This window comes from Acanthochromis polyacanthus, chromosome 10, assembly GCF_021347895.1.
Source record: "Acanthochromis polyacanthus isolate Apoly-LR-REF ecotype Palm Island chromosome 10, KAUST_Apoly_ChrSc, whole genome shotgun sequence".
Taxonomy (NCBI): domain Eukaryota; kingdom Metazoa; phylum Chordata; class Actinopteri; family Pomacentridae; genus Acanthochromis; species Acanthochromis polyacanthus.
This window is the reverse complement of record NC_067122.1, coordinates 5,364,712-5,391,116: the sequence shown is the minus strand read 5'-3', so window position 1 is coordinate 5,391,116 and position 26,405 is coordinate 5,364,712. Positions and strand designations below refer to the sequence as shown.

The 26,405-nt window shown below is 40.1% G+C and overlaps 1 protein-coding gene across 1 annotated transcript in view; it reads right to left on the bottom strand.

The window, feature by feature from the left end:
• The window catches only part of pde6a (phosphodiesterase 6A, cGMP-specific, rod, alpha), a 46,813-nt gene extending 23,108 nt beyond the window's left edge, over positions 1-23,705 (bottom strand). The window contains exons 1-10 of the mRNA XM_022218384.2: positions 23,574-23,705; positions 22,492-22,825; positions 21,670-21,811; positions 17,986-18,138; positions 13,822-13,911; positions 13,259-13,399; positions 11,900-11,974; positions 11,105-11,169; positions 8,820-8,886; positions 4,636-4,683 (exon numbers count right to left, since the gene is read on the bottom strand). Coding sequence (XP_022074076.1) covers positions 4,636-4,683; positions 8,820-8,886; positions 11,105-11,169; positions 11,900-11,974; positions 13,259-13,399; positions 13,822-13,911; positions 17,986-18,138; positions 21,670-21,811; positions 22,492-22,820 — 1,110 coding nt within the window. The 5' untranslated portion in view covers positions 22,821-22,825; positions 23,574-23,705. The remainder of the gene's footprint in view (positions 1-4,635; positions 4,684-8,819; positions 8,887-11,104; positions 11,170-11,899; positions 11,975-13,258; positions 13,400-13,821; positions 13,912-17,985; positions 18,139-21,669; positions 21,812-22,491; positions 22,826-23,573) is intronic.
• Between the last annotated feature and the right edge of the window lie 2,700 nt (positions 23,706-26,405).

The following is a 26,405-nucleotide window of genomic DNA, read 5'->3' as shown; positions in this document are numbered from 1 at the left end:
GGTTACGTCATTGCACCTATCCATAATTCAGTTGCAGATATCCGCAATATGAGTTACGGATATCTGCAACTGAATTATGGATATCCATAATTCCAGTTGCAGATATCTACAACTGAATTACGGATAGTCAAAATTCCAATTCGAGATATCTCCAACCCCTCCTCAATTACAGATATCTACATGTTTCTTTATGGATATCCATAACTCAGTTTTGACTAGGCGGAATTCGTTGTAGATATCTTAAATTAAAGTAATGCCTAGTCAAAACGACATTGTAGATATCTCAAATGGGAATTACGGATAGGCAAAACTTGATTGTAGATATCTAAAATTATGTTAGAGATATCTTTAATGGATTTTGATAGAGATATCTAAAACTGGAGCTATCTGTAATTATAATTCTGCCTAGGCGAAATGTAATTAAAGATATCTTGAATGACAGTTTTGACTAGACGAAATGACGTTGCAGATATCTGTAATGTCGTGCTATTCGTCCTCCCACTTTCAGGCGGAAAGCGGTGAAATGCATGATTTGAACTTTTGACGCCTTCTTTTTTTGTCTGTCGCGGCCATGGCCTCCCGGCTGGACAACGTTTCCCTTTTTGACAGACTTTTCAGTACAACTGCCCGTGCTCGACAGGAACTGGCAGCAAGAGAAACAGATAATATTGTGGATGCAACGAGACGGCTATTTCGCCGTCAACCCCAACTCCTTCGGAGTAAGTGTTGCCAGCATAGGCTACATACCACCGAACTAGCAAAATAGCAAAAGCGCGGCTAAATTCATTTCATTTTTCTGGCTATAATTGATTCAATAAATAGCAATCAAAGTTCCCGATCTCTGCTCTCTGCTCTCTCCCTCAGGTCTCTGTTTCTGCGGTTGCCTAGGTGCTGCGTCTAGCGTCTTAAAGGGACAGTAACATGCGTTCTATGAGTTGCTGGTTTACTGTGTGGGTTACATTCACATCTATATAAATGTCTTTTAATTGTGTACGAACTGCCCTTTGCACCACTGTATGGTGCACACTGTCACTATGCACATCTTCAATGTATAGGAAATGTAAGTTTTGTATTTCTATTTTGCTTTATATTGTACTCTGTATCTTCATGTAGTTTAAAACTTACATGCCTCTTTACCATACTTATCTCTCCCCTTTTTGAGCTACTGTAAATGCCAATTTCTCTTGGAGATCAATAAAGTATCAACCTGATCGACAGGTTTGATTGATCTATGTATCATGTCTTGTTTTCATTTTTACCTTTACCTAACACTGCAATCTCCCCATGGGATGAGCGTGGTTGTGGTGTGACGTATGTGGGCCTGCGTGCCGGCGTGCCTGCGTGCCTGTACAGGGCTGATGATGGTTGGGCGCTCATCCCATTCGGCCATATATGGATAAATAAACAAAATTATTATTATTATTTTTGCCTTTTTATTGTGATGGTGGCAGTGAAGAGTGACAGGTAAAAGAGTAGGGTCAAGACATGCAGAAAAGGGCCACGCTCAGGAATCGAACCCGAGCTGCTGCACATGGATCGCCTGCTTAACCCGATGAGCTATACATGGAGCTATCAGGTACCCCGTAAGTAAAATTATTTAATAAATACCAGCGCACCGACCCAAACGACCGAATGAAATAACGTTCAATCCGCACCTGCCTAAAATAGAGCAATGTCATTCCGACGAGTCAGAGTGACGTTTAAGATATCTTTAACTCACATTTCGCCTAGTGGAAACTGAATTACGGATATCTGTAATTTTCATTTAGGATATGTGACGCGTTTTATGACGTTTCAGTTATGTCATTAGAGATATCCGTAATTCAGTTTCGACTAGGCGAAACTGAAATTTAGATATCTCTATCTGTCCTTTCGGATAGTCAAAATTACGTTATGGATATCTTTAATGAAAATTCCGGATATCCAAAATTCATTAACGCCTAGTCAGAATGGAGTTGTGGATATCCGCAGTCTTAGTTTCGGATAGTGCAATCTGGGCATTAAATGTTAAAACGGCTTGCCATAGGCCATGGGTGATGTTACTGTCACTGAGAAGGAGTCAAACTGACGACGGTTCGGACCTCTGGCTCGGAAGAAATTAACAGTTCGGACAACCACCTCCATTTTTAATGACTTACAGCACAGCGCCTCCTGATGCAAAATGCAGTGGAATGTCCAAAAACAATTCCCTCCAACTGCGGCTTTGACTTTGTCTTTAAACTTTGCCACAACACCTGCCTTTTTCCCGATCACTGATGGTGCACCATCTGTAGCCAGTCTGACAGTGCGGGACCAGTCCATTCCAACCCTGTCCAGCACCAACGACAGCGCGGAAAATGTCCTCGGCTGTTACAGTGTCTAACATCGGCACCGGCTCAAGAAACTCCTCTGTGACATTCAAAGTCTCGTCAACTCCACGAATGAATATGGCCAGCTGAGCGATGTCCGTAATATCGCCGCTCTCATCTGTTGCAACAGAAAATGCCAGAAATGACTCCACTTTTCCTTACGATTTCTGCAGCCTTCAGCATGCAAGTTTTAACGAACTCGCCCTTAGAGTACGGCTTTGATGTTTACACTGATTTGCTAGCAATTAGGTAGCTGGCTTTCACTGCAGCTTCGCGGACCTCACGGCTCAGGGTGAAAACAGATTGCAGTTTCCTCGAACCCGCCAACAATTCATTTATCTTCTGTCTTCTTAGTTGTTCTTGCAAGCTGTTGTATTTTTCGCCATGCCAAGTCTCATAATGGTGCCGAAGATTAAATTCCTTGCTTGCATACACACCAAGCACACAGGTTTGTCATTCACCTCAGTGAACAAACAGGAAGTGGTCCGTTTGTTTTGGAAAGTCAGTCTTAAAAGTCGGCTTATGGGATCCGTAGTTTGCGTGTTACCAGCGCTTCATATGGTCGGGTAGCCTAGCCACGCTAGACCCTTGTTTCTGAAGGCACAAGGGTCTAGGCACGCTCGACAGGGAGGGAGGCGGGCTTAAAGGTTGTCTATCAAATCACTGCAGCAATTGGGTAGGTATACAACCAATCAGCGCAACGAATAGGCTCCTAGAGCGCCGGAAATCAGAGGATGCGGGAGTTCGGTGAAGCCTTATTGATACAGTGAATGGGTGAAGCTCAAGTATATTACAGACATGTTAACAGAAAGATTATTCAGAGTCGGTGCTAATGGAGCTCAACGACTGTTGTCGTTTTTGTTGTCGACCCTGGCAGAGAATTAAATTCGTTGCCGTGGGTTGTCTAGCGCGGCTAGGCTAGTTGTTTCCGGTTGTTTCTGTCAGAATCGTCGCGCCTCTGTCGTCACTTAGTTACGCCTGCCTTCTGAAGGTCCTTACACACCGGGTGCGTTTTTTACGTGCGTTTTTTTCGGACATCAATATTTTTTTTTCGAACCTGTATCCTGTCAATACACGCGTTCACATCGGCAACGTTTTCTCGCTCAGCGATTTTGCGGCATTTATTTTTTCGGATCATTGTCGATTTTTCTAAAGTTTCGCATTTTTTGTGACCATTTCTGACTAATCAGATTGCGTGTTGTTGCGACGTCCCATTCACCGGCATACAACATACTTTTCACTGTCAATTGCGTTGATGTCACGGTCATCAATTAGGTCTCGGTTGCTACTTTACGTTTATGGATTATAGTTTAATGTTGTGCTTACCCGGTACTGGCCCCGACTCACATTACAGTACATGATATCACGACAGAAAGACATCGCAACGCATCTAATCAGAACTGAAAATAATCCGTCCGGTGTTGTGTTTTCTGCTTTTAGTATCTGTGGCATATGGTAGATATTATTATTATTCATACTTTATAGTTGAAGAAGTGAAGAAGATGTGGAGGAATTTGAGGGACACGTACGTGAGAAAGAAGAGAGAGGAGGGAGAAATGACGAGGAGTGGCCAGGCAGGTGGAAAACAGAAGAAGAGGTGGAAATACATTACGGCAACATCTTCCTCCCCTTCGGAAAGTCGCAAAAACGCATCGTGCTTGATATGTATGGACAGGTGCGTCAAAACTCGCATCCGAATATTTCGCAATTTCGCATCGTTTATTCACATCGCTCCCGGTGTGTAAGGACCTTTACTCTACACTTTATGGTGATTCGTCCGGCCAGTTTTAGGAGAATCCAGCCTCGAGCCTTATGGAGGGTAACTAGACCCACCCTGGCAGAGAATTAAATTCGTTGCCATGGGTTGTCTAGTGCGGCTAGGCTAATGGTCGGGCCATTAATACCAATAATAATAGATCAATGTAAAATGATCTCGCGGGCCGGATATAATTGTATTACGGGCCGGATATGGCCCGGGGGCCTTGAGTTTGACACGTGTGCTAATCCATTCCAAATATTTATCTTACTGCTGCTAAATACTACATTTTTCATCTACTTGCATACTCCTGGATTTGTAAGCAAAGCAGTGAGAGTAATTAACTTGTAAGTCCAAATCAGGTTTTTTTTTCAGGTATTTCACTAAGAAACATCTTGACAACTGTGGCAGAAAGTTGATATTAAATTAGGTTTTTTACAACTATTATTGTTTTGAAGTAAACTTACAAAAATTATTTCCTGTTTATTGATGTTTTTTTTTTTTTTACAATAATTAGTGCATCCATCTTACCTGGAACTGAAAGAATTCATCCTCAGCTGCATTCATGATGTTACAAATCTGTGGGAAAAAAAGAGAGAAGCAAAAACAAAGTTGAGTGTAATGACATTTGGTGATGTTACAAGTGTGAAATCAATAATTAATTTAAAGACCCAGTTGCTCGTGAAGAGTAGATGCTTCTCAAATTGAATTTCCCAACATTGGAGGTTTCATTTGGTATAACGAACCATTTTTTTCATTTTACCTTCTGCTATCCCTACCCAGATTCCATATGTCTTTGTTTTTCCTTTTTCTCAAGACAGGCGGCGCGCTCTTAAAGGTGCAGCAGCCCGAGCTGCCATTGGCAGGGCAGCTCAAATGAAATTTCATTGTATATAAAAGTGTGCAATGACAATAAAGGTCTGATTGATTGATTGATATGTGGGGTAGATTTATGGAAACAATCTGGATGATGATGTCAAAGTGAGTACAACTATAAAAAAGAACACAAAAAAAGATTGGTTTGAAAAAATATAATATTGTATAAAAGTAAATGTGGTTGGAAGTTTCTAGAGAGGTAGTGCCCTCTGGTATATTCCTAGTTGGGCTGGGGTTCAACCTACAGCAAGATAATGACCCAAAACATCAGTCCAAGCTTTGCAGAACCACCTTAAGAATAAAGAACAAGATGGTAAGCTTGAAAACATGGAGTGACAGCACAGTCTCCAGACTTAAATCCCATGGAGCTGGTTTGAGATGAACTGGACAGAAGAGTGAAAGCAAAGCAACCTACAAGTGCCACACATTTATGGGAACTTCTCAAAACAGAGTTGAGAAGAATTTTCTGAAGAATAGTAAAGAAAAAAAAAAGGGAAAATTAGGATGTTCTAAAACTTTTTACGAAACTTTACCCTTCTCCTTTTTGGATTTGGTTTGGTTGTTTTTTGTTGTTATTCTTTTCCTTTATGATACTGTCTGAAATAAATCAAATAATAAGATAGTGTAATCTATAAAACTGGTAAATGTGGCAAACTCCTTCACTTTCAGCTTTTTGGCTTGAAGGACCGCATGTTCACATGTAATTTTCAGGAGGTGACAAAGGTTTATTGTCCCACGGTGAATCCATTCATATCCCCCATGTGTCGACTGAGAAGCCATTAGTGTCAATCTGACATGCCTTTTTCTCAATTTATTAAAAAAAAAAAAACGTGGCTGTGTGGGGAAATTAAGTTTTCACCTTGGACATAATGCAGAAAGGAAAATATAAGGAAGGAAAGACAATGTAGAGTTGAAAAATGACAAGCGCCAAAGACAATGAAAGGACAGGACAGGAGGAGGACAGACGGAGAAGGAGGGATCGACAGCCGAGCGACAGCAGGCTCAGCGGTTTGGGAAAAGCGCGCTGTGATTAATTACAATGGCTGCAGAAATTACAATTATATATCATAGCAGCGTGTGGCTGAGCACTTTTCATTTCCACAACGGTGTGCACACTGACAACTGTGTAATAAGGCCTAATGGTGTTCTGCTCGTCTGACCACCCACAGCTTCCAATGAAGATATTTTGAAACAAAGATTTTGTTTTATTTTATTAAGTGCATTGCTTCTACATGGACTCCTGCTCAGAGGAAACAAAGGTTGTGCACTTAAAGTCAGTGAGAAATGAGGACAATTCAGTTTTGGTCGATTTCAGCCACACTCACTGATTTTGAGAAAAGATTCAATTACACAAATAATCTGGCTTTCTCCCTGTAAGTCATGCAAAATGAGCTTTCACAAAACAATAAATACAACTGAAAGGGTCAAATAATAAAAATGTTCTGATTCTTAATCCAATCATGCAATGTCCATTAAGATTTGCAAAACTAAATCTCACAAAACACATGGATTTTCTATCTTGTGAAGTAATTATTAATAGACACTACAATAACTGGACACACAGCAGCTTTCCTAAAATATCAAAATCAACTTTTTATGCATTTAACCATAAATTGCTAAAATAAATAAATAATTTTAAGTCGGTTGCAGTTGTAAGAAACTGTTTAAAAGTTCACGAGTGCATTGATAATATTAATATGTAACACACAAGTGAGAATAAGCATGGCTTTGACCTGTTTGCGTACATCTGCTTCAGCAAAACAAGACATACACCGATCAGGCATAACATTATGACCACCTGTCTAATATTGTGTTGGTCTCCCTTATGTTGTCAAAAATGCTCTGAGTCATTGAGGCTGGACCAGAGGACCTCTCAGGGTGTCCTATGGGGTCTGGCACTGGGATGTTGGCATTGGATCCTTTGGGTTCTCTGGATTGTGCAGTGGGGCTCTGCGAATCAAACGTGTTCCACTGCATCCTGTTGTTGCTTCATCACAATGGGGTCTAGAAGGTTTGGAGGTCAAATCAACATCTTGGGCGACTGTCATGTTCCTCAGGTTGTTTCTGATTGTTTGATGTATTTCCGATGCGGTGGGGTGCATTTTTCTGTGGGGTAGGCCAGTGACATTTGGGATTTCCATTTGCATGAAGGAGTGTGCTTGTTCTGAGACAACATTTATTGGGTGTCCAAGTCTCATCAACACAGATGTCAGAATCCAAGTTTTTCCAGCAGAACGCCACAAAGTCACCAATATGATTAGTGTTACTCACTTCACTTGTCAGTGGTTTTAATGCTGTGGCTGATCGGTGTATATTAGCTTTTCAGGAAATTTATAGCTTTAAGATAGATTTAACACTTGTTAAGATGCTGCATAAGACCACTAGCGAGGCCAACTAACAACAATGTTAGTTTAGCAATCAGTTTAGATATGATTCTGCAGAAAACCTTTACATGTATGATTCCATTTCAGCACAGATGTCCACAGGGGCCACATACAATGTTGTGTTGTACTAGCCTTTTACACCTTTAACTGTAATCTGGAGCTTGATTTAAGGTACCATGTTATCTCTAGTGTAGCTACAGTGATTATGTAATGAGCTCCGCTGAAATGTAGGTGACCTACACATGACCTACATCTTTAAATGTATATGACTTTAAGAGGTAATAATACTATCACTGTAAATACAAGCAGCTTTTTGGAACTGTCTTGGTGACTGTTTTCTGCCAAACTAGAAAACATAGTTGTGTTTATGATTCAAACTGTAAATTCGATAGACAGCTATATCATGTCCTAAACAGACATGTGTTGACATCTCCGCTCCAGGTGTTTGGTGCTTTAAAGGCCCGTCTGGTCAGACAGGTTGTTGTTGTTACTGCAGCTAGGTTCATCACTCCCTCACTGAAGAGAGTTGACACCGTTTGTATTCAACCTGCTCACTGACCAGTCATTCATTATTCATTTGTTGATTAATTCATACATGTTTGGCCTCTCGGGTGGCCAAGCAGAAAGGTCACATGATGTTCAATACCTTCAACAGTCGCTGTGTGTCCATGTGGCCTGACAAACTGTCCAAGTTAAGTTAAGAATGTAAATGAAACTGCCAGGTGCCTCCAATTTAAATCTGATTATAGTTCTTGCCCTCATCTGGCCTGATTTAAGGCTTCTGAGAGCTGAATACATTCACAGTAACCAAAGAAAAGATTTCTGGCAGACAGAAACCTCATACATCCCCGGAATAAAGGAGGAGGAATGATGAAATATGCTGCTATGGATAAAAGGAGCTCACAAAGCAGACTTTTGATGGCCATTATTGTCTCAAAAGTGACACAATGACACTTTCTGCACAAGCAAGTTTCAACTTACATAAAGCAGGAACCAACTCAGCAGCAACCCAAACCTGCTATGACTTTTACAAATAAAATCCCTCAGCAGTCAGGAGTTCATTTCTGTGCGGGTCTTCTCTGAGCCTCTTTCGATGTCAAAAAAGACACACCTGAAACAATGCCTTCAGGACCAGGAAGTATAAAAAGAAATATTTAATTTGTTGGGTTGGTATAGGCTGCAAAAGGCAGTTTGACACCAATGGGCATTAAAGTTTGATACCCAACATGACAAGTTTACAACTATGAACTTTCTCTGTGCTTTTATTGGTATGCTATTGGCAGAGATCCACAACAATGCAGTATGGAATTCATGATAGCGGTGCAAGAACATTCTTAAAAAATTGGAAAAATTGGACTTGACAGACCATGCTACCTCTTAAACATCTTCTAAGACTTTTCACAGTCATGAGGTAAATGGACACAATGTGAGTTCTTAAGATAAACAGATACTAACCAGACTGGTCTCTGCTACATAGGTGGGTAAACCGCTAATCAGGGCCCAGTGATCCGCCGGAGGGTTCCTGAGGATGAACAAACATATCATTGTCATCTTCAACAACAACAAAACAGGGTCAGAACATTGTTTAGATTACTTTCTTGTTTAGCGTTATTTAGGCATGTCAACCGACTAACTGCAACTGTCAATTCACATTATCAAAAAATATGTCAACCAATAAGGCAGAAGATGAATGTCATGCATGTCAGAAAATGTGTTGTAGATCAGCTGCAGTACCTAGTTGTTCCACTGGGTGGAGCGTCGTAGTGTGTAATACTGTAGCGACTGGGTCATGTGGATTGTGGGCATTTCATCTCAGAGAGGAGTATTGTGAGGGCTTAGCTAGCAATGGGCCACCATGACAAAGACTTGTGAGACGGTTAATAACTTCAGGCCAGTCCCCATATTCTTGAGACTAGCCACAATCTAGAAGGGCAGTGTTCATATTGCAGAGTGGCTGATATAATTCAACTATTTTGGCCATTAAAGCCATGTGTCTGTGGTTAAAAATAAAGGCATATGGAATAACATCAGCTGTATTTCATTTATGCTAATAATGAAGCTACTATTGACTGCTGACTATCAGTTAAGAAAATGGTTTAAAATCCCTGCTGTCAATATAAATTTGAACCTTTCAGGGTTAAAGAAATCTTTCAAAAAAAATCATTAATTCAAATAATGAATGGACAACTTTCAATTTACATTGGTGAGATTATTCTGCAGTGAAATGTTTAGACAACGGTAATTAATGTTTACAAGAGCAGCAATGTTGGATAAAGGAAACCAGAAAATCAGAATATCAGTGTTGTACTTGCTGAAAGTAAAATATATAAATAATACTGCAAGGTTTTTCCTGGGCCTTGAGACTTTTTTTTACCTTTCTGTTAGGTAAACTGTAGCTCATGTTTGGTTTAGTATCTTTACCTCTTCCGACATGTGTGCTGTGTTACCATATTTACCACTCTCCAAACAAGTTAAATGTTCTGAATTCTTGATAAAAGTTTTGATAACATCCAGTGTTGCTCACTGAAACACAAGTTATTTATTAGTGACAGTTACAGAGCAAGCTGAATGCATCTCCTTCCTCATGAAACCTTTCAAAATACATTTTGGTCCTTCAATTTATGAAACCTGCTTTGTTTACATCCTTGTCTACTCTCTTGTAGGATTATTCTTACCTGCTGTTGTTGGTTATTTCTTAAGACATTACTGTCACCTCTGTATAAAGCCGGGATTACACAACAGGAGATTTAAAATCCAGAAAAACGGATTTTGAAAACAGGTTGCATCATGCATCAGACGACAATTTTTTCACTAAGATCATCGTGCCAGAGGGAGCAGATCACTACCTCATATGATCTCATAGGGAAGCAAATGGAAACCAAATGGAGACTATAGACCAACAACTTGCTTTAACTAGCCTGGATGAGAAAATGGTTGGGAAGAGCTGGCCATTATGGGGTTTGTAATCTTCTGTGACAACTGGAGGGGAGATTATCTCAGACCACTAAGAAAACTATCAGTTGTGGCATTTGCAGCCAACATTAGCACCAAGGTCTTGAATCTTTAGTGTTACTTGGCCTCAGCATCCAATGCATGGGCGATACCATCTAGATTTGAATTAATGAATAAACAGTTTGGAAAGTTTATGACTGGATCTGTCAACCCTTTGCATTTCCGAAAAGTCTAAGCCAAACATCAGTTCAGGCCGAGGTCCCAGATGAGAGTTCTTCTCTAATTGTCAGAACAGTGAGATGGGTAAATCAGCCAGAAACTCCTGTAGTGAGGCGGACTTTACTGGCACCAATGGCGACAAATGTAGCATTACAATTGTACAATTCTATTTATCAGATGCTTTTATCCAAAGCAATATATGTCTGAGATTAGATACAACACAAGTGAGGATCTAGTCAGGAGAAAACAATCTGGACAAGCACCATAAAACAAGTTCAAGTGTGATAATAGGACCGTGGTGCCTACAGGCAGTGCAGGAGGAAATAGGTATTTTATTTTTTCCTTCTTTTTTTTTTGATAAGACTAAGAGGAGCTCTGCAGATCGAACAGAGTTTAGCTATCGACCAGCCCTGCTGTTTATCGACCGAGCATTTTGAGCAGGAGGGAGTGTAGACCTGAATGAGAGAGTTCAGGTAGGAAGGAGCTGATTTCATTGTAGTTTTGAAGGCAAGTGCACAAGCTGTTCAGAAGGGAACCTTTGAACTGGATCTCAATCTGTTGTGACTTACGGTATGACTTTAATGTCCTCTTTGCCGTGGAGGATGTAGTCAATCACTTTGTAGAAGATAATTTCCTTAAGAAGACACAAAATATTAAAATTAGAGACACTGTGTTCTAGTAAAAATGACTTTGGTTCTTAAAAGCTGCCAACAAAATGCACTTATAGAATATCACAGGTTATATAGCATAACCATACAGGCTCCTGATAACAGGTATTTACAAAAATGTCCCATTTTCCAAGTTTACCTTCAAAAAATGCACTGAAATTCCAAATTATATAGACAAAAAAAAATAAAATCTCAGCTCAAGCTCCAGGTTTGCTCGGCTGTGGAATACAGTGAAAACTCCGCCTGCTGATAAAACTGCAATGCCTACTGCTTCCCACAGTGCAGACAAAATGTTACTGATGATTTCGCTGTTCTTTGAGCTTTTCATAGCGTCAAGCTGAAGGCTGAACATGTCAAGACTGTCTTGAGGGGGCCACTGAAGGAACATGACTACTCAGTGAAAGCAGGAGTCTAATAGCCCCGAGAGCATGACTGTACTCAGCAGGTGTCATGGAAATCTGTCCGCTAGCTTTTCATTAACCTGACGGTGATAGAAGAAGAAAGGTCAGAGAACTGCCCCCCTCAAAAAAGACGAGGACCAGAAATATTCATGGCACATTTCAGAGTCTTGAGGGTTCGTGATACCCAAAGGGACATTTAACCTGGTGGTGCCGCTACAGAAAATGTGCCGCTGATGCAGGGAGCGTTCCTTCAGATTAACCGTATCTGTAGTAGCAGTGGTCAATATTTCCTCACCCTGCCATCAGGAGTTTTGGGTCCATCATAAGGTGGAACTTCTCCCATCAGAACGGGCCACAAGTCAAAGAACTCCTACAGAAATAACACACAGAAAAAAGAGAAACTGTAAGATTTAGAGTTTAATTATTTAGATGAACTTCCTGTATACTGAGGATTACATCTAGCGTCATCATTCTGTATGAAAATGCAAAACCTCTTATGAGAGAGTCGTATTTTTGTTACGTCTCCAGGAAGCGCAGTTTCCGAAACACGAGCTTAAAGAAGATCTACTAGTTTTGTTTGTTCTTAAGTGCTTTATTCATGAAACCCAGTATTGTTACCAGACAAGCCATCTGTGCAGGCAGACAACACGTGTTTGTTCTCAGATAGCAGGTGTTAGGAATCAACTGGCAGCTGCTTGTAATTAGGTGACAGCCTCAGCCAATAAGTAGTATTTATGACAATGTGCTGGTTATCACAAATGCACGAGGATGCGAGGATAGTGATCAGAAGGTGGTTTTAGGTGCTCTTTTATCCACTCGGAGAATGAGAAATCAAGCTGACTAGACAAAGAAAGCCCAAAGAGAGCCTGAAAATATCTCTTCCCAAAAGATTAAGGAGAAAAAAAAAATGAAATGGATCACATCAGAATGCAGATGAGTACAAAAAAACACTGCATAAATAAAAAGCAATGGATGCTTTTGGTTTAAAGTTTGTACATGAATACTGTTATATGCAGTCGTCCTTTGTTGCAGCAGTTTCTTTGGGGCTCATGGTAAACCTAAAGTTTATGGGTGTTGCTGCAGTCTTAGAATTATCCACTAATCAAGCTTTAGGTGATCTGATCCCTAAACCTCAAAATTTAAATAAATTGAAAGCTGTTTTGGAAAGGATACTGTTAAGCAACTCTGGAACCTTACAATATACACTACCATTCAAAAGCCTGGAGTCAGCCAGACAATTTCATGTTTTCCATGAAAACTCACACTTTTATTCATCAAATGAGTTGCAAAATGAATAGAAAATAAAGTCAAGACATTGACGACAACACCATTAGCTAACACAATGTAGCATTAGAACACAGGAGTGACGGTTGCTGGAAATGTTCCTCTGTACCCCTATGGAGATATTCCATTAAAAATCAGCTATTTGCAGCTAGAATAGTCATTTACCACATTAACAACGTCTAGACTGTATTTCTAAAAAAATTTATGTTATTGTCATTTAAAAAAAGCTTTTATTTAAAGTGACTCCAAACTTTTGAACAGTAGCATATACAAAATAAGGAATCTTCAAGCAGTGCTGTTTGCTTTACAAATGGTCTTATTTGGTTTCCAGCTCATCTTTAAGTCTGGGTGTGAATTTATGGTAGCCCACCTTGGTCTTAGTCATGTCCAGGAGACCCACGGAGTAACGGTCGCAGTTGAGGAAAGCTCTGACTGTGTACAAGGCCTTGTGGAATTGCCTCTCTATGTCCGTCAGCTCCTCAAACACTTTGCTGGCCGACCACAGCAGCACCTGGACAATAAAACACAAGAACAGAAATAAATATTTTCAGGCTCCATCAAACCTGTAAGCCCACAAGCTGAGCGCTCCCACTCCTTTCCCGTCGTTGCTTCCCTTAATTGTTTCTGACATGTTTTTGTTACAGTTTGTGCTTCCAGTCTGCGAGTGAACTGAGGTAGAAAGAGTCTGATGCTTCTTTCTCTTCGTGTTACATTTGTGTGTCTCTCTACCACGTATTCGCCCCGTTAGCAACGCAAGATTGTGTTCAAAATCACTGCGAAAGCATCAGTCAGATGCAGGATGAAAACATAGTCAGGTCTGAGAAGTTCTGCAAGCAAAAAGATATCTCACTAAGTATTCAAACTAAATCTAAAAATGAATGCAGTTAAAAGAGAAACTAAAAACGTGAGGAGCTACTTCCTGTCCATCCTTACCTGCCCCCTCCTGGTCTCACAGTTGTGCAGGTAGCTCAGGTGGAAAACTCTCAGGATCAGGTTAGCAAAGTTCAAGTATTTGTTCAGGGTCTGGAAGAAGACAGAATACATTTTAAACTGTTTTTTGTGAATGTATAATTGTATGTCATTGTTTTCTCACATCTGAATATTAAAGCTACAATAGTGTTTTTTCATTTACTTGGGTGCTATCAGTTGTTTTTATCAGTATCAAGTCTGAAAGGGCAATTATCTTAAATGTTTATTCAAACAATCCAGGTCAAGTCAAATTTACACCAAGTTGTACATCGGACGGATCAGTTTTGAGGAGTATAGTGATTTTCTTTTGAATATCAACGGTTTGGAATTGTTTTTGCAGTAACATATACAGCTAAGACCTTAAATAATCATACCCATACCACATGATTCATAGTTCATTTTAATCTGAGCAAAAGGTTTCTTCTGGCTGATGATGACATAAACAAGTAAATAAAGAAAATTAAGTATTATGTTATGAGATGTTAATGGTGAATTTTAACTGTTTCTTTGTTTTTTGGGGGAGAATTTTTTTTTTACAAAAAGCACCATATCCAAAAATATCCATACTCTTTCTAAGTAATCAGTAACTTTCTGAAAGACTGGGCCGGTCCAGTGTGTTTATATTGTGTTCTGTTAGTTATTTCATCACCACTTTGGTTGTATATTTTAGATTGTCTTGTCAGAAGATCCAGTGCTGTCCAAGACCAAGCTCTTCTGCTGACTGCTTGATGTTTTCCTCTTTTTCCATTATGTTGTTAGCGCTGATAACATTGCCAGGTTCATCAACCGAAAACATCCCAGAAGCATCACATTCCCATCCCCATCCCCAACCATTGGGATGGTGTTTTCTGGGTTCAATAGTTCTCCTTTCTTTAGCCACTGCATCCAAACAACTTCATTTTCATCTCATCTAACCACTGAACTGATGCTTTTTATCTTTATCTCTGTGAGCTTGGAGAAGTTGAGTCCTCCCTGGAGTGTTTGTTTCAGATGTTGCTATCAGAACTGCTCGCATTCATCAGGAAGGTTTTGGCGGTGATCCTTGGGTTCTTCCTAGCCTCTCAAGCTCCCGTAATTACCAGTGACGGGATTACTTTTGGCCTCTTACCTCAACCTTTGAAGTTTTTCCACAGTGTGAAACGCCTTGTACTTTGATGATGCTTTACCCTGTGGCCACTGAAACTTGAAAACCCTTGGATGTGGCTTTACAGTCTTATCCCGTCTTTTCAGAAGCTAGAATGCGCGACTCTCCCTCAGTAATGCGCCTTAATAAAGAGTTCACTGAGCTGTTAGGTTTGAACCATGAGTTGCAGGGAATGCCATAGAAAGCTATGAATTAGCTGTACGAGATTTAGAGCGATTTAGAAGACTGTGAGGCACTTTGACAACTAGCAGGAGCATTTGAAATGGAATAGAAGCTGCATTATATCAAGAGTTTGTAGCAGTTTCATGAAATTTTATGAATAATTTTGGGCATGCACTTCAGTGAATAACAAAACAAAACGCTGAAATGAGTCAGATTTATTCTCCAACACAAAGTCTGCTCATCTTTTGTACCTTGTTTATGTCCCTTACAACCAGAAAAAGACTACGGGTCAAATAAAACATCACTACAAACGAAAATTTGGCATGAGAATGAACACCAACAGGAAGATACAGCACAGGTCAACAACTCTTGAGATGGTCGTTGGTAGAAGGTGAGAACAGCCGATGCCAATAATGGAATTCAAGAGAAGCCCTGAATGTACTATAATGCACTAACTGCACGCTGTAATTGGTAATTGTTTACAAGTGACAGAGAACACCTGTGAAAACATCTTTACATAATGTTTCCATTGTTTTGTCAGGAAGGAACTGGCAATTACTTTCCGCTTATCCCTTCCTTGTGATCGTTTCATTACAGTGGCCAAGCTCTTGGCACCCGCTGGAAGTCTCTCTCCCTCTCCTCGACTGTTCTCTAACAGGCCTTTCTTGGCTGAAAAATGTTCTCCTTTCAGCTTTCACTTACATTAAAGGATTAATCTTGTTAGTTGTGATTTGGGAGGCTTTAGATTTGTGTAGCAATATATCAGCTGAGTTTAAGTGACTTCTACAGCAGCTGCTACTGCAGGGCAGAGCAACAGGAAGCCTCAGACACAGACACAACACCTACTGCTAAAGGTTTTATACTTGGAAAATGCTAAGTCTAAGGGCTTAACCACATCAGCTGTAGCTTCAGTTATTACTGTATTGCTTAGGAAGTGGACCATGGAGGCCCCTAACAAGAAGATCAAGTGTAGAGTTGTTTGTCTGTTTATTACTTTAGAATTAAGCAGTGCATTTTAGTTTCCTTGAGGAAGGATTACTTGGTTTATAATGAACCTAACAATACAGCCTATTACGGCCTGATTGTCCAGTTGGAAATTGCTGAATTTGGTCAATATGTGGCATTACAGGGACACGATTAGTCGTAAAGTGCTTCATCCAACTCGTGATGGCCACTGTTTATGTGTTTCCATCTCTGTTTGACTGTGGTAAAAACCAACATAGAGGGGGTTGGATCATCATCTCCCTCCTACTCTATCCTGAGCTTTGCCAGCACCAGCTGAGATGGAACCATCCTGCAGCTTTTGCTCCCTTTGGTCGCCAAGATTGGTGATTTTTGCAGCTTGAGGCTTCGTTTCCAGTTTGGGTTGGGGAAGGCGACTAGATCTGACATCCGAGTGCCTAGTTCTCTTATCATTAGTTTGGTAAAGTTCATCCTTTTTCGTTGCTTTAATTCCTAAACACTCATTCTTGTGAACCTGCAAATTTACATATTCTGAGGTTTTACCCCTCTTAGCTTGAAATGTCTTAGATGGAACTCTTCACCCTTCCTTTAGAATGTGCAGATCTATGAAGCTCCCGGGTCGATTCTCCAGAAATTCAGGTCATCAGTACTTCTGTGTGAATCAGTGGATTGTATTTCTGCTCACACTTGGACCCAAATGCAGGTTGAATTTATCAATAATTGAACAACTTTGTGGAAACAGCAACCAGCGCATTCTCTGTGTGCCGCCTTTACATCTGGATTAAGCCAGAGAGTCTATACCAGGGGTGTCAAACATACGGCTCACGGACCAAAACTGGTCCACCATGACTTTGCAAAGTGCAAAAAATGACAGAGAGGACACTGAATGCAAATTGAAAATTTGTAAAACTGTGAATTTTAAATAATTTCTAGATCTTGGCAGGTTGTTTTGATCATGAAGTAAAATACTACATTGTTCAGTTCCAGATACCTGTGACTAAATGTTTTGTGCTTTTGTGGACACACTGATCTGTAAGTTGTAATGTGTAAATGATAAACTGAGGCATGATATTACTGAAACTGAACTTTTTTTTCAATTTTTTTTTCGGAAATTAACAAATCTGCCACTGTAACATTTCTTGCACAAATGTTGTATTTTTTTGTAACAATTTCTATTTACATCTTTTTCTCCACAGTTCAGTTATGATTTATTCTTATTTCACTTTCTTAATTTCTTTATCTGGTATATTTTAAAGGGAGAAAGTCATCTGGAATTTCATTGCACACCATGTATAATGACAATAACGCTTTCTTATGTTATCTTATCTTAGAAACATAGCTCAATAAAAGTGAACACTTTAAGAACTGTACTTTTTTGCACTAAAACAAAGGGAAAAAAGTAGAGTTGTCATTATTTATAGGTTATCCTGCTGTGGTTATTTCTGGTGTGGTCCACTTGAAATTAAATTAGGCTGAATGTGGCCTCTGAACAAAAATGCTTTTGATATTTTTGCGCTATACGTTAGAAAATATTAAACGTTATTAGTTACATTGAAGGTAGGATCTTGAGATGCTAGCACTCCAAATACCACTGATAGAAATAGAACATATTTCTGATCAATAGCAAAGGCATGAGACCGACAACAGAAGCGACATCTACATCTGGTAAAGAGCAAGAGCCTGAATCAAGAAACGAATAAATAAAGAGAAAATACCTGAATGTTTGGAGAGGACTTTTTTTTCCCCTTAAACTTGTGTCATGTTTCTTTAAAATTGGTGCTCTATAAAGCTGGAAATGTTACCAAATCGACGTAATCACTGATTGTCTGTGCAGAGGGATGCATGGTGTCACGTGTTACCTCCTCGTCCTTGGCGGTGAAGCTCGGTCCATCCAGCTTGTTGATAGCCATCATGACAGCCACCATGTCTTTACCGTTCATGATGGGGATGGCGAGAACGTTCTTGGTCTCGTACTCGGTCAGCTCATCAACAAAGTTACTGAAATGAGCGCTCTGGCAAGAAAAAGCAGAAGAAGAGAATAAATGTTTGATTGCATGTAACTGGGAGGTCTTTGTCCGTGCCCTCTTCAGAACTTCCAGGCTCAGCTCTGACGAACACACTGCTCTCATCCATAAATGCTGCAAGCGAAGGCTCTCCATTATCCACTAACTGAACGCTCTTTCTGCTGCTCTCCACCTTCCTCTCCTCCCGTACAGCAGGGGTCATCAATTGTGCTCCTTCAGGGGTGCAACACAGTTAGAGCAGCTCATTAACCACCAAGAAGGAACAGAAATCTGCCCAGAGACCAGATCTGCATGTGACAAGGTCTCAGTTTTGGGTTGAATATTAGCTCCCAGGTTGGTAAGATTGAAAACGAAGCGGGAGCTTGCAAAATGAACACGGTTTATCGTGTATGTCTACAAAGACTGCACGTTGAATAAAAGCAAAAGCTGCTACATTATGACTTCTCCACTGTTTTATTTGCTTCTTAAAGAAGCTTGACTTTCACACACTGGAGAAAACGCTTCTGCATCAACTTTCATCCTCCATCCTCAGAGATCTTAATACTGCTGCTGTCACATAGAAAGCAAAGAGAACTGAACAGCAGCCGTCCTCATCTACCGAGCTGCACATGCATATCAAAGATGTGCAAAAAGAGAGCTTTTCTTGGCCTAATGCCCTCGTGCATGACATGTTTCTATAAAGCGCAGGCCTGGCATTATTCTGGTCGCCCTTTAGTTCTTAATTTGTGCATCTGTTGGATCAACTTCCATCTCAGATTAAACTGCGGTGACATTATTTGCATAGTTTAGTCTTAAGTTGTTTATGGTTCCTCTGCATAGCTTGAATTGTGGTGCTAGTGTGGGAAAGGAAAGAAAATCATTATGAGGGAGGCCAGGTTGATCCTGGATCAGCACCTTACAGCAGCTGCTCCAACTGCAGCCTGACAAAGCTTACAAATAAACCTATTCCAAAGATCTGGGCAGTTTGACAGAGTGTTATTGGGGGACCTTTGATCCCTTAAAGCCCAGAGAGGTCCTCATCTGATTTGTGCTGCTCAGCTGAAGTTTTGTCTCAGCTCAGAAGCTTTATCCTGACGAAGCATAATCAGAGGACAAGTTATATTTTGGTATAAAAATGAAGATAAACAGTTACTCGTTAAACTGATTTAGTTCAGCATTATCAACTCCCCCAGGTGGGTTTTGCCCGTATTCCAAAATTGAAACTTTGCAGCTTTTGATTCAATATAAATTCTGGATGCACATTTTAATAAAAACAATAACAATAAAAGAAAAAGTTTTCCTTTGCTACTTCTCGTGCTGGAGTGGATTTCAGGCTGTTTCTGCTCCAAGAAACAACACTGAAAACAATAAAGTGCAACAGAATAGATTAAAGGTGTGTTATAGCGCTGAGTCTGTGAAAACAGCTCGGGGCCTGAGTGACCTCTGGGAGTAATCTGGGATCGGTCTAATTCAGGACAGATTAACCCGCTTCATGTGCAGCCTCTCCACCTTCCTCGCACACACTCCTCAAGTAACCACACCTCAAATAAGTGTCCAACTCTGCAAATCACGCGATCATTAAATTCACTTTGACAGAGAAAAAAGATCGACGACAGCGGGAGCAGTGATGCCAGCTGCTGGTCACGACACAATCCTCATCTTCTACCTACTGTACGAGAATCTTAACTGCTTAACCGCCCTGCACCAGATTGGATTGTGATGGAAATAGCATGCAGAGAGACAGTGATTGACAGTCTCTGCAACAGTGTAAGGCCTTCCTCTGTGCATTAGCATCATAATGCAAGTCAATTATATGGAAACACTAGCTTTTCCTTCGCTGCCACTCTGGGAAACTAAGGCTTGGAGGCTTTGATCGTTCCAGTTGCCACATCTCCCATCATGCTTTCATGTATCTGCACGAGGCTGCGGCGCGACAGACTGAGGTTTCAAATGTGTTCGCTCGACGGCGGCTCACAATGAAGGCACAACAGGCCGGTTGCTGGCAGCAGAACCACCAGATAAAAAAACGAACAGGAACAATCAGCCCCGGTCTGTTTTGTTCGTGCATCAGCAGCCGAGCTTTCTAATCTCCCATGAAAAGGATGTGATTGAACTGATACCGAGGAGTGCTTGTAATCCATCAGTTCTGTGGAGTGGGCTGCTGCCTTATTAAGTGTAAATGTCACAATAGCAGTTAGCGCAGGTACAGGCACGAGGGGGGGATGTGGGTGGAAGCGACGGTGGTGGACCTGCAGTAGCATGATGGCTCCATGAGAATAAGCTTGCCAGCTATTTTCAAATGTCAAAGGTATTGGCTGTAATGGGATTGGGCTGGCTTTGGTGAGAGGGAATTAGAGACGGGGACACTGTGGAGTCACGCCGCCCTCTGGTGGTTAAACAGACACAGAGCAACAGTAGGAAGGCTTTCTGTCATAACACAGCAGAAATTAAAGCAGCATTTGGGTTTTTTTAAGGGTGAAGATTCAACACATTTGTATTTCCTCTGCTTAACTTAATCATAACAAGATTACCACAGATATATTTTATCTGCATGTAGATAACACCAGATAAACACACATGTACGTCCTTAAAATGATAATACGAGAGAGAAGATTTTAACTAGAAATTTTTTAAAGTATTTTGTGTGTTGCTTTTCTAATAATATAATGCTAGGACTACAAGAGATATATTTTAAAATGTGCTGGCCGGATTAACAAAAATATGTATGCATGCAAATAACACCAGAGAGACACACATGTACGACCTTAAAATGATAATATTAGCGAGAAGATTTTATCCCAACCAACAAAATATATATTTTGTTGGTTGTTTTTCGAATAATATGACAACAAGATATTCACAAATATATTTGAAAATGGGCTTGGCAGATAAACTACGTGAATGCATGTAAATAACACCAGATAAACACACATGTATGTCCTTAAAATGACAACATTAGAGAGAAGATTTTATCCTAACTTTAAAAATATATATATTTTGTCGGTTGTTTTTCAAATAATATAACAACAAGATATTCATAGATATATCTGAAAATGGGCTCGGCAGATAAACTATATGTATGCATGTAAATTACACCAGATAAACACACGTTTGTCATTGAAATGATAATATTTGACAGTAGATTTTACCTGAATTTTAAAAATATATCTAAAAATATGTACATTTTTTTTGTTGGTTGCTGCTGTCGATTTTTTCTGAAAATTAAAAAAAAAATTTATTTAGTTGTTTTTCTAATAAAATAATGGGAAGATTACAAGAGAGATATTTTAAAATGGGCTAATATAAGTAAGTAAATCAGACTGGATAAAATCATTTATTTCATTAAAATGATAATTTTTCAGAGAAGATTTTGTCCTAATTACTTTAAATGTACTGTGTTTGTTGTTTTATTAGATGTGTTTTTTTTGCAGCATTGTCTTATGATGATAGTCAAAGGGCAGATCAGGGTGACACGTCTGCTAATGTGGCCTTAATCTGCTTGTGAATCTCAAAACAAACACAAACAGCAGCTCGGCGTACCTGCGTCACATCAGGAATGTTGACCATCTTCTTGCTGGTCGCCACGTGGCCCACGATGCCCATGTCCAGCGGGTACACGATTTCACTGTCAGGTGCTACCAGGCATTCATCAAATACTGAATCTTTGTTGACATTAAATAACCTGGAGGAAAAGATAACATAACTGTAATTCCCTCTGCAACTGAAGTAGATCATCTTTACTGATAATTTGTACATTAATATTTTTTTAAAAGGGTTGCCGTCAGCATAAAACTCACTAAAGGAGACAGTGGTGCAGTGAGCAAGCCGACTACAAAATCATCACTAAAGCTGCAAACGGTGGAGGTGTAAGGCTAGAGTAAGGGCATGGAAATGTGTGACTGCATGATTACAATGATTGTAAATCGGGAATGGTTGGTTAGCATTCCCAATTTAACAACACATCCAAATGCGATTGTCTAAACTAGTTGAATGTGAAGGATGTGGTAAAAAAAAAAAAGCACCAGTGTTCATTCATTGTTAGCAAAGTCCCTTTAAGTGTTGGCTCAGTATCAGAAAGTTTTACTTGTCAAGTACTAAATAGGTGGAGGAAATGCAAATAGAAAACAGTAGTCTGACATTTAAACAGAAGATAGACTGTAAGAATATGATGCCTTGCATGTGAATGAATCAAGACATCAAAAATAAACTCTTGCAAGTTAATTCAGGTATATGTTTCTACAGGACTGAGAATAACAATGTTCTGTCAGTTTTTGTTTCCTCATAACAAACTCTGCTTCAGCTACTGCACTCCCTTTGTCAGAAAAAGCTGGATTTGAAACTTTAAAAGAAAAAACAATCCACCTGGTAGCCAGCTCAGCCACGCCGTTCCTCTGCCGATACATGAAGAGACTCATGCGATCGGCCCTCATCATGAAGCTGAGATGCCTCATGAGGTTGAAGACGGACTTCTCCATGTTCAGGTTGTCCTGGATGTCCCGCACCAGGTCGAACAGGATCTCGCTCTCGTCCACCATTGTCATGTCGTGGTACTTGCTGATGTCCAACGCCGCCTTACGGTTGTTGTCCAGCAGGTCCGAGATGACCTTAGGCCGGAAGTTTTGATCGTAGTACTGCTTGGCGAACTGTGGGTTGGCATCCAGGAACTGCTCTGCTGCTGCTGCGTCCACCATGGCTGCTGTGGACGAAAAAGAGTTTAAAACTGATACTCAGGGCGGTTTCAAACTAATACGGGAAAAAGACTCATGAACCTCAACGTAGACAGACATTTGAACGACACCAATCCACTCTCTCCTTTTCCACTTAAAGCAAGATTAATTGCTCATGGTCACAACAAAAAACACTGATTCCTTTCCAATATTCTCTCATCAGTATCTGACTCCTTAACCACTACAGATTGCATTTTCTTCACTATTTGACTTGGTCTTTTGTAGTTCAGTGCTGTGCAAAGATTTCTAAGACAGCTAAATGTGAAAGAAAACAGGGTTGGTGTGAGCTCTGAGACGGAATCATAAAGTTAATGAGCTGTAAAACCTAAACAAGCAGCTAAAAGATGCTAAAGAAGATCAATGGAGACGTAATTCTCAGGAGGATCGTCAATACAAGTAGACCCTTTCCCACAGAATGAAGTCCTATTAATCCATAGCATACTTGTGGGACACTGTATATCATTGATAAGACAAACTGGTTCATAGTTGTCTTTAATTATTTGTACTATGAATTGGGTGTCACCACTTCAGGAAAAGCATAGGATAATTTTGCCCTTTCCTGTGGACATCTACCGCTTCTGGCACTGCTCTACTCTCCACACATCTATGATACTTCACACAGAAAATCACCAAAAGAAGGTATGAGAACAATTCTGTACGGCCTTCATTAGTGTCCCACAGATCTAACAGATTTCGATAATAAGCAGATGGTTCTACCTGTTGAAGTCCTTGTATTCTCTGCAGCAAAGTGTGTAATCCCTCTGTCCTGCTAACCAACTCAAGTGCAGATGTCTGAGAAAAGAAAAGGGATTACCAGGATGGTTTTAAATGGTCATGTGTGAACATAAGCCTGCATCCAATTACAACACTGGGATTACGATACCTTCCAGTGTTTAATGACACTATCTGGGAGTCTTTTCTTTGTCTCACCACAAGGCACCATTAACACCGGCTTCTCCTGTGCTGGGCCGTGGGAATGAATCAAGCATGTGAGATATTGAACTGGAAAATTTTGTTCACGAGCCGTATGCTGCCGATACGTTTTTTGACACGGATTTAATTTTACTTTCACACTTCTACAAGGCAGAAAAACACACAATTAATCAAACTTAAGTGAGCAGCTCCGAACACAGTGCAGCAGTGTGAAAACTGGAAAAGAAGAAATGATCAAAATTCAATAAAAGAGTTTAAATGCAAATTAGTGCTTTTACATTTCATGACCGAGTCATTTGTAAACATGCAGGCTCAGCAAACGTCCGTGTGAGGCAGCTAATGAAGCTTTCATGTGATGTAGATGATATTTTCAACTGAATAACGCAAATCAAACTGGAGTTGTTCTTACACAAGCTAGAGGATTATAAACAACATGTAAAAATAAGATTTGCCCATTTCATACTATGACACTTCGGTAGAAAAGCAAGTTTGCCAGCTCCATTTGCTGTTTTTTTTCCCATTGATTATACTGAGAAAACAGCATTTGGACTCACTAAAGTGACACTTCACCAAAGAGTGCAATTTTAGATCAACAGACTCAGATTATAATTTCATATAAATGTCAGTACTAGTATAAGTTACAAAAGCTATGAATGCTTTTAAGCATTTTGAATGAAAAAAAGCAGTTGATCATAGGAACATACCACCGCATATGTGCACCACACAGAGGACAAACTGATTATGGATTAGGATCCAGGATTGGCTGCACACATTTAGAAGTGTTTGATACTCTTGTTAACTGTTTTCATTTGAACCTATTACTTTCATAAAGCAGTCATCATTGCAAAGGCCTTGCTTTTCTATTTTACTGAATTAAAAACACAGTGGTAGTTCAAGATTAACCCTTAGATGCACGAGCGATTGGATCCTACACTCTTCCATAAGTGGGTCAGAAATCACTGCAGAAGAATCACTGTGTTTTTATGCTATTTTTTGTCATTTTGGTTAAGAATTATAATTTGTATTATTGTTTATATTATATTTTTGTCCACATACGAATGATTTAAAGCTTAAAATATTTTTTTAAACTTTATAACAGATTTTAAAAACAGCAATAGAAGAATGTCAACATCCATTTTGTTGCTGCTCTCTGTCCCTCCAAGTTTGTGCACTGCATCATCTCTTGTATGATATCAGTGATAAAGAGGCTGGGATAGTGCTACAAATATTACAGTTTCTTTAAAAGCAATTTAAACATTTAAGTGGAATGATATCAAAAACCACATGTTTTGTTCCAGCCACAGCTTCGGCTGTGAGCTGTGGCAGGGCTCTCTCCTCCCTCGGCCTCGCTCTCTCTCTTTGCAGGTGTGTGCTGATGAGGAGTCCAGGTGTTTGTCATCTGTCATCAGCAGATCATGTGCAGGTGGAGGCCAGCTAATCAGGTCCTGGCGTCCTATAAGAACCGTCGTCAGTCCTCGTTTGATGCCGGACGTTGCTTTTGGTTTCCTGCACCTGCACCGCTGGGTCAAAGAAAATCATCTGTAGTCAGCCCCCCCCCCTCAGAGGCAGCAAGGCCCCCCAGCCCTGGTGTCATCTAATCTCCCTCGGTTAGCATAACGGCTGTGTTAGCTCCCGATAGTCAAGAGCAGTTTGGGTTGAGCTTTTGGGTTTTAGTGCAGACTTCAGGTTGCTTAGTTTTTGTTAGTTAAATTTCCCTTGTTATTTTGTTCTCCTACCTTGGTGTTACCAACAGTGGGCTGACCTTAGCTTTTGGGTTTGTTTTGTTATTAGTCTTCCCTGCCTCAAGAGGCTGCTAGGTTGAGTTAACCCTGAGTTGTACAGCTAGTTCCGGTTGTAGTTCTGTATTCTTCCTGGTTCTGTGAATAAATTCGTTGTTGTTGCAAATCTGTCTACTCGTTCATTTCCTGCAGCTGAGCCTCCGGTACCCGCCGTAACATGTTTTAAACAAATATAGTAATAGAAATATTTTTTTCAAAATGTATATATAATGTCATAGATATATTGTATTATACATGATCACATTTAAAAATTATTTAATTAAATGCAAATTTTATCTGTAATGATTTTAAGAGCCAGCAGGTGTCAGTGTGGAGCGACACAGTGCGGGCACAGCATCAGCACAGCCTGGAGGGGGCGCAGCGCCTCAGCACCTCACATCTACCCGCCATCACCAATAGATACAGATGCCTGACAATGACAGTGAAGATGTATTCTGATGAGCGATTCTTTATATAACAATCATGCTTATTTTGCTGTACCCATGAAACTATGATAAACATTTTTTTTTGCACAAACTTGATCTGGCTTCCCCACATTTGGTCTGGATTGGAGTTGTATACATATTTATATACAATCCAGACCAAATGTGGGGAAGCCAGATCAAGTTTGTGCAAAAATCTGTATCTATTGGTCATGACAGGTAGATGGGGCCCCGTGAGGTGCTACTTTAGATCTTGTCTTGTTTGACCTCACCAATATTGTACCTGCTAGAAACTGTGCTCCTGACACTCCCCGAGGCTCTTACATATATTGTGGTTTGGTATTGTTGGTTATGACATAACATCAGTATGGTGTTACACTCACTTGCTTTTCCCA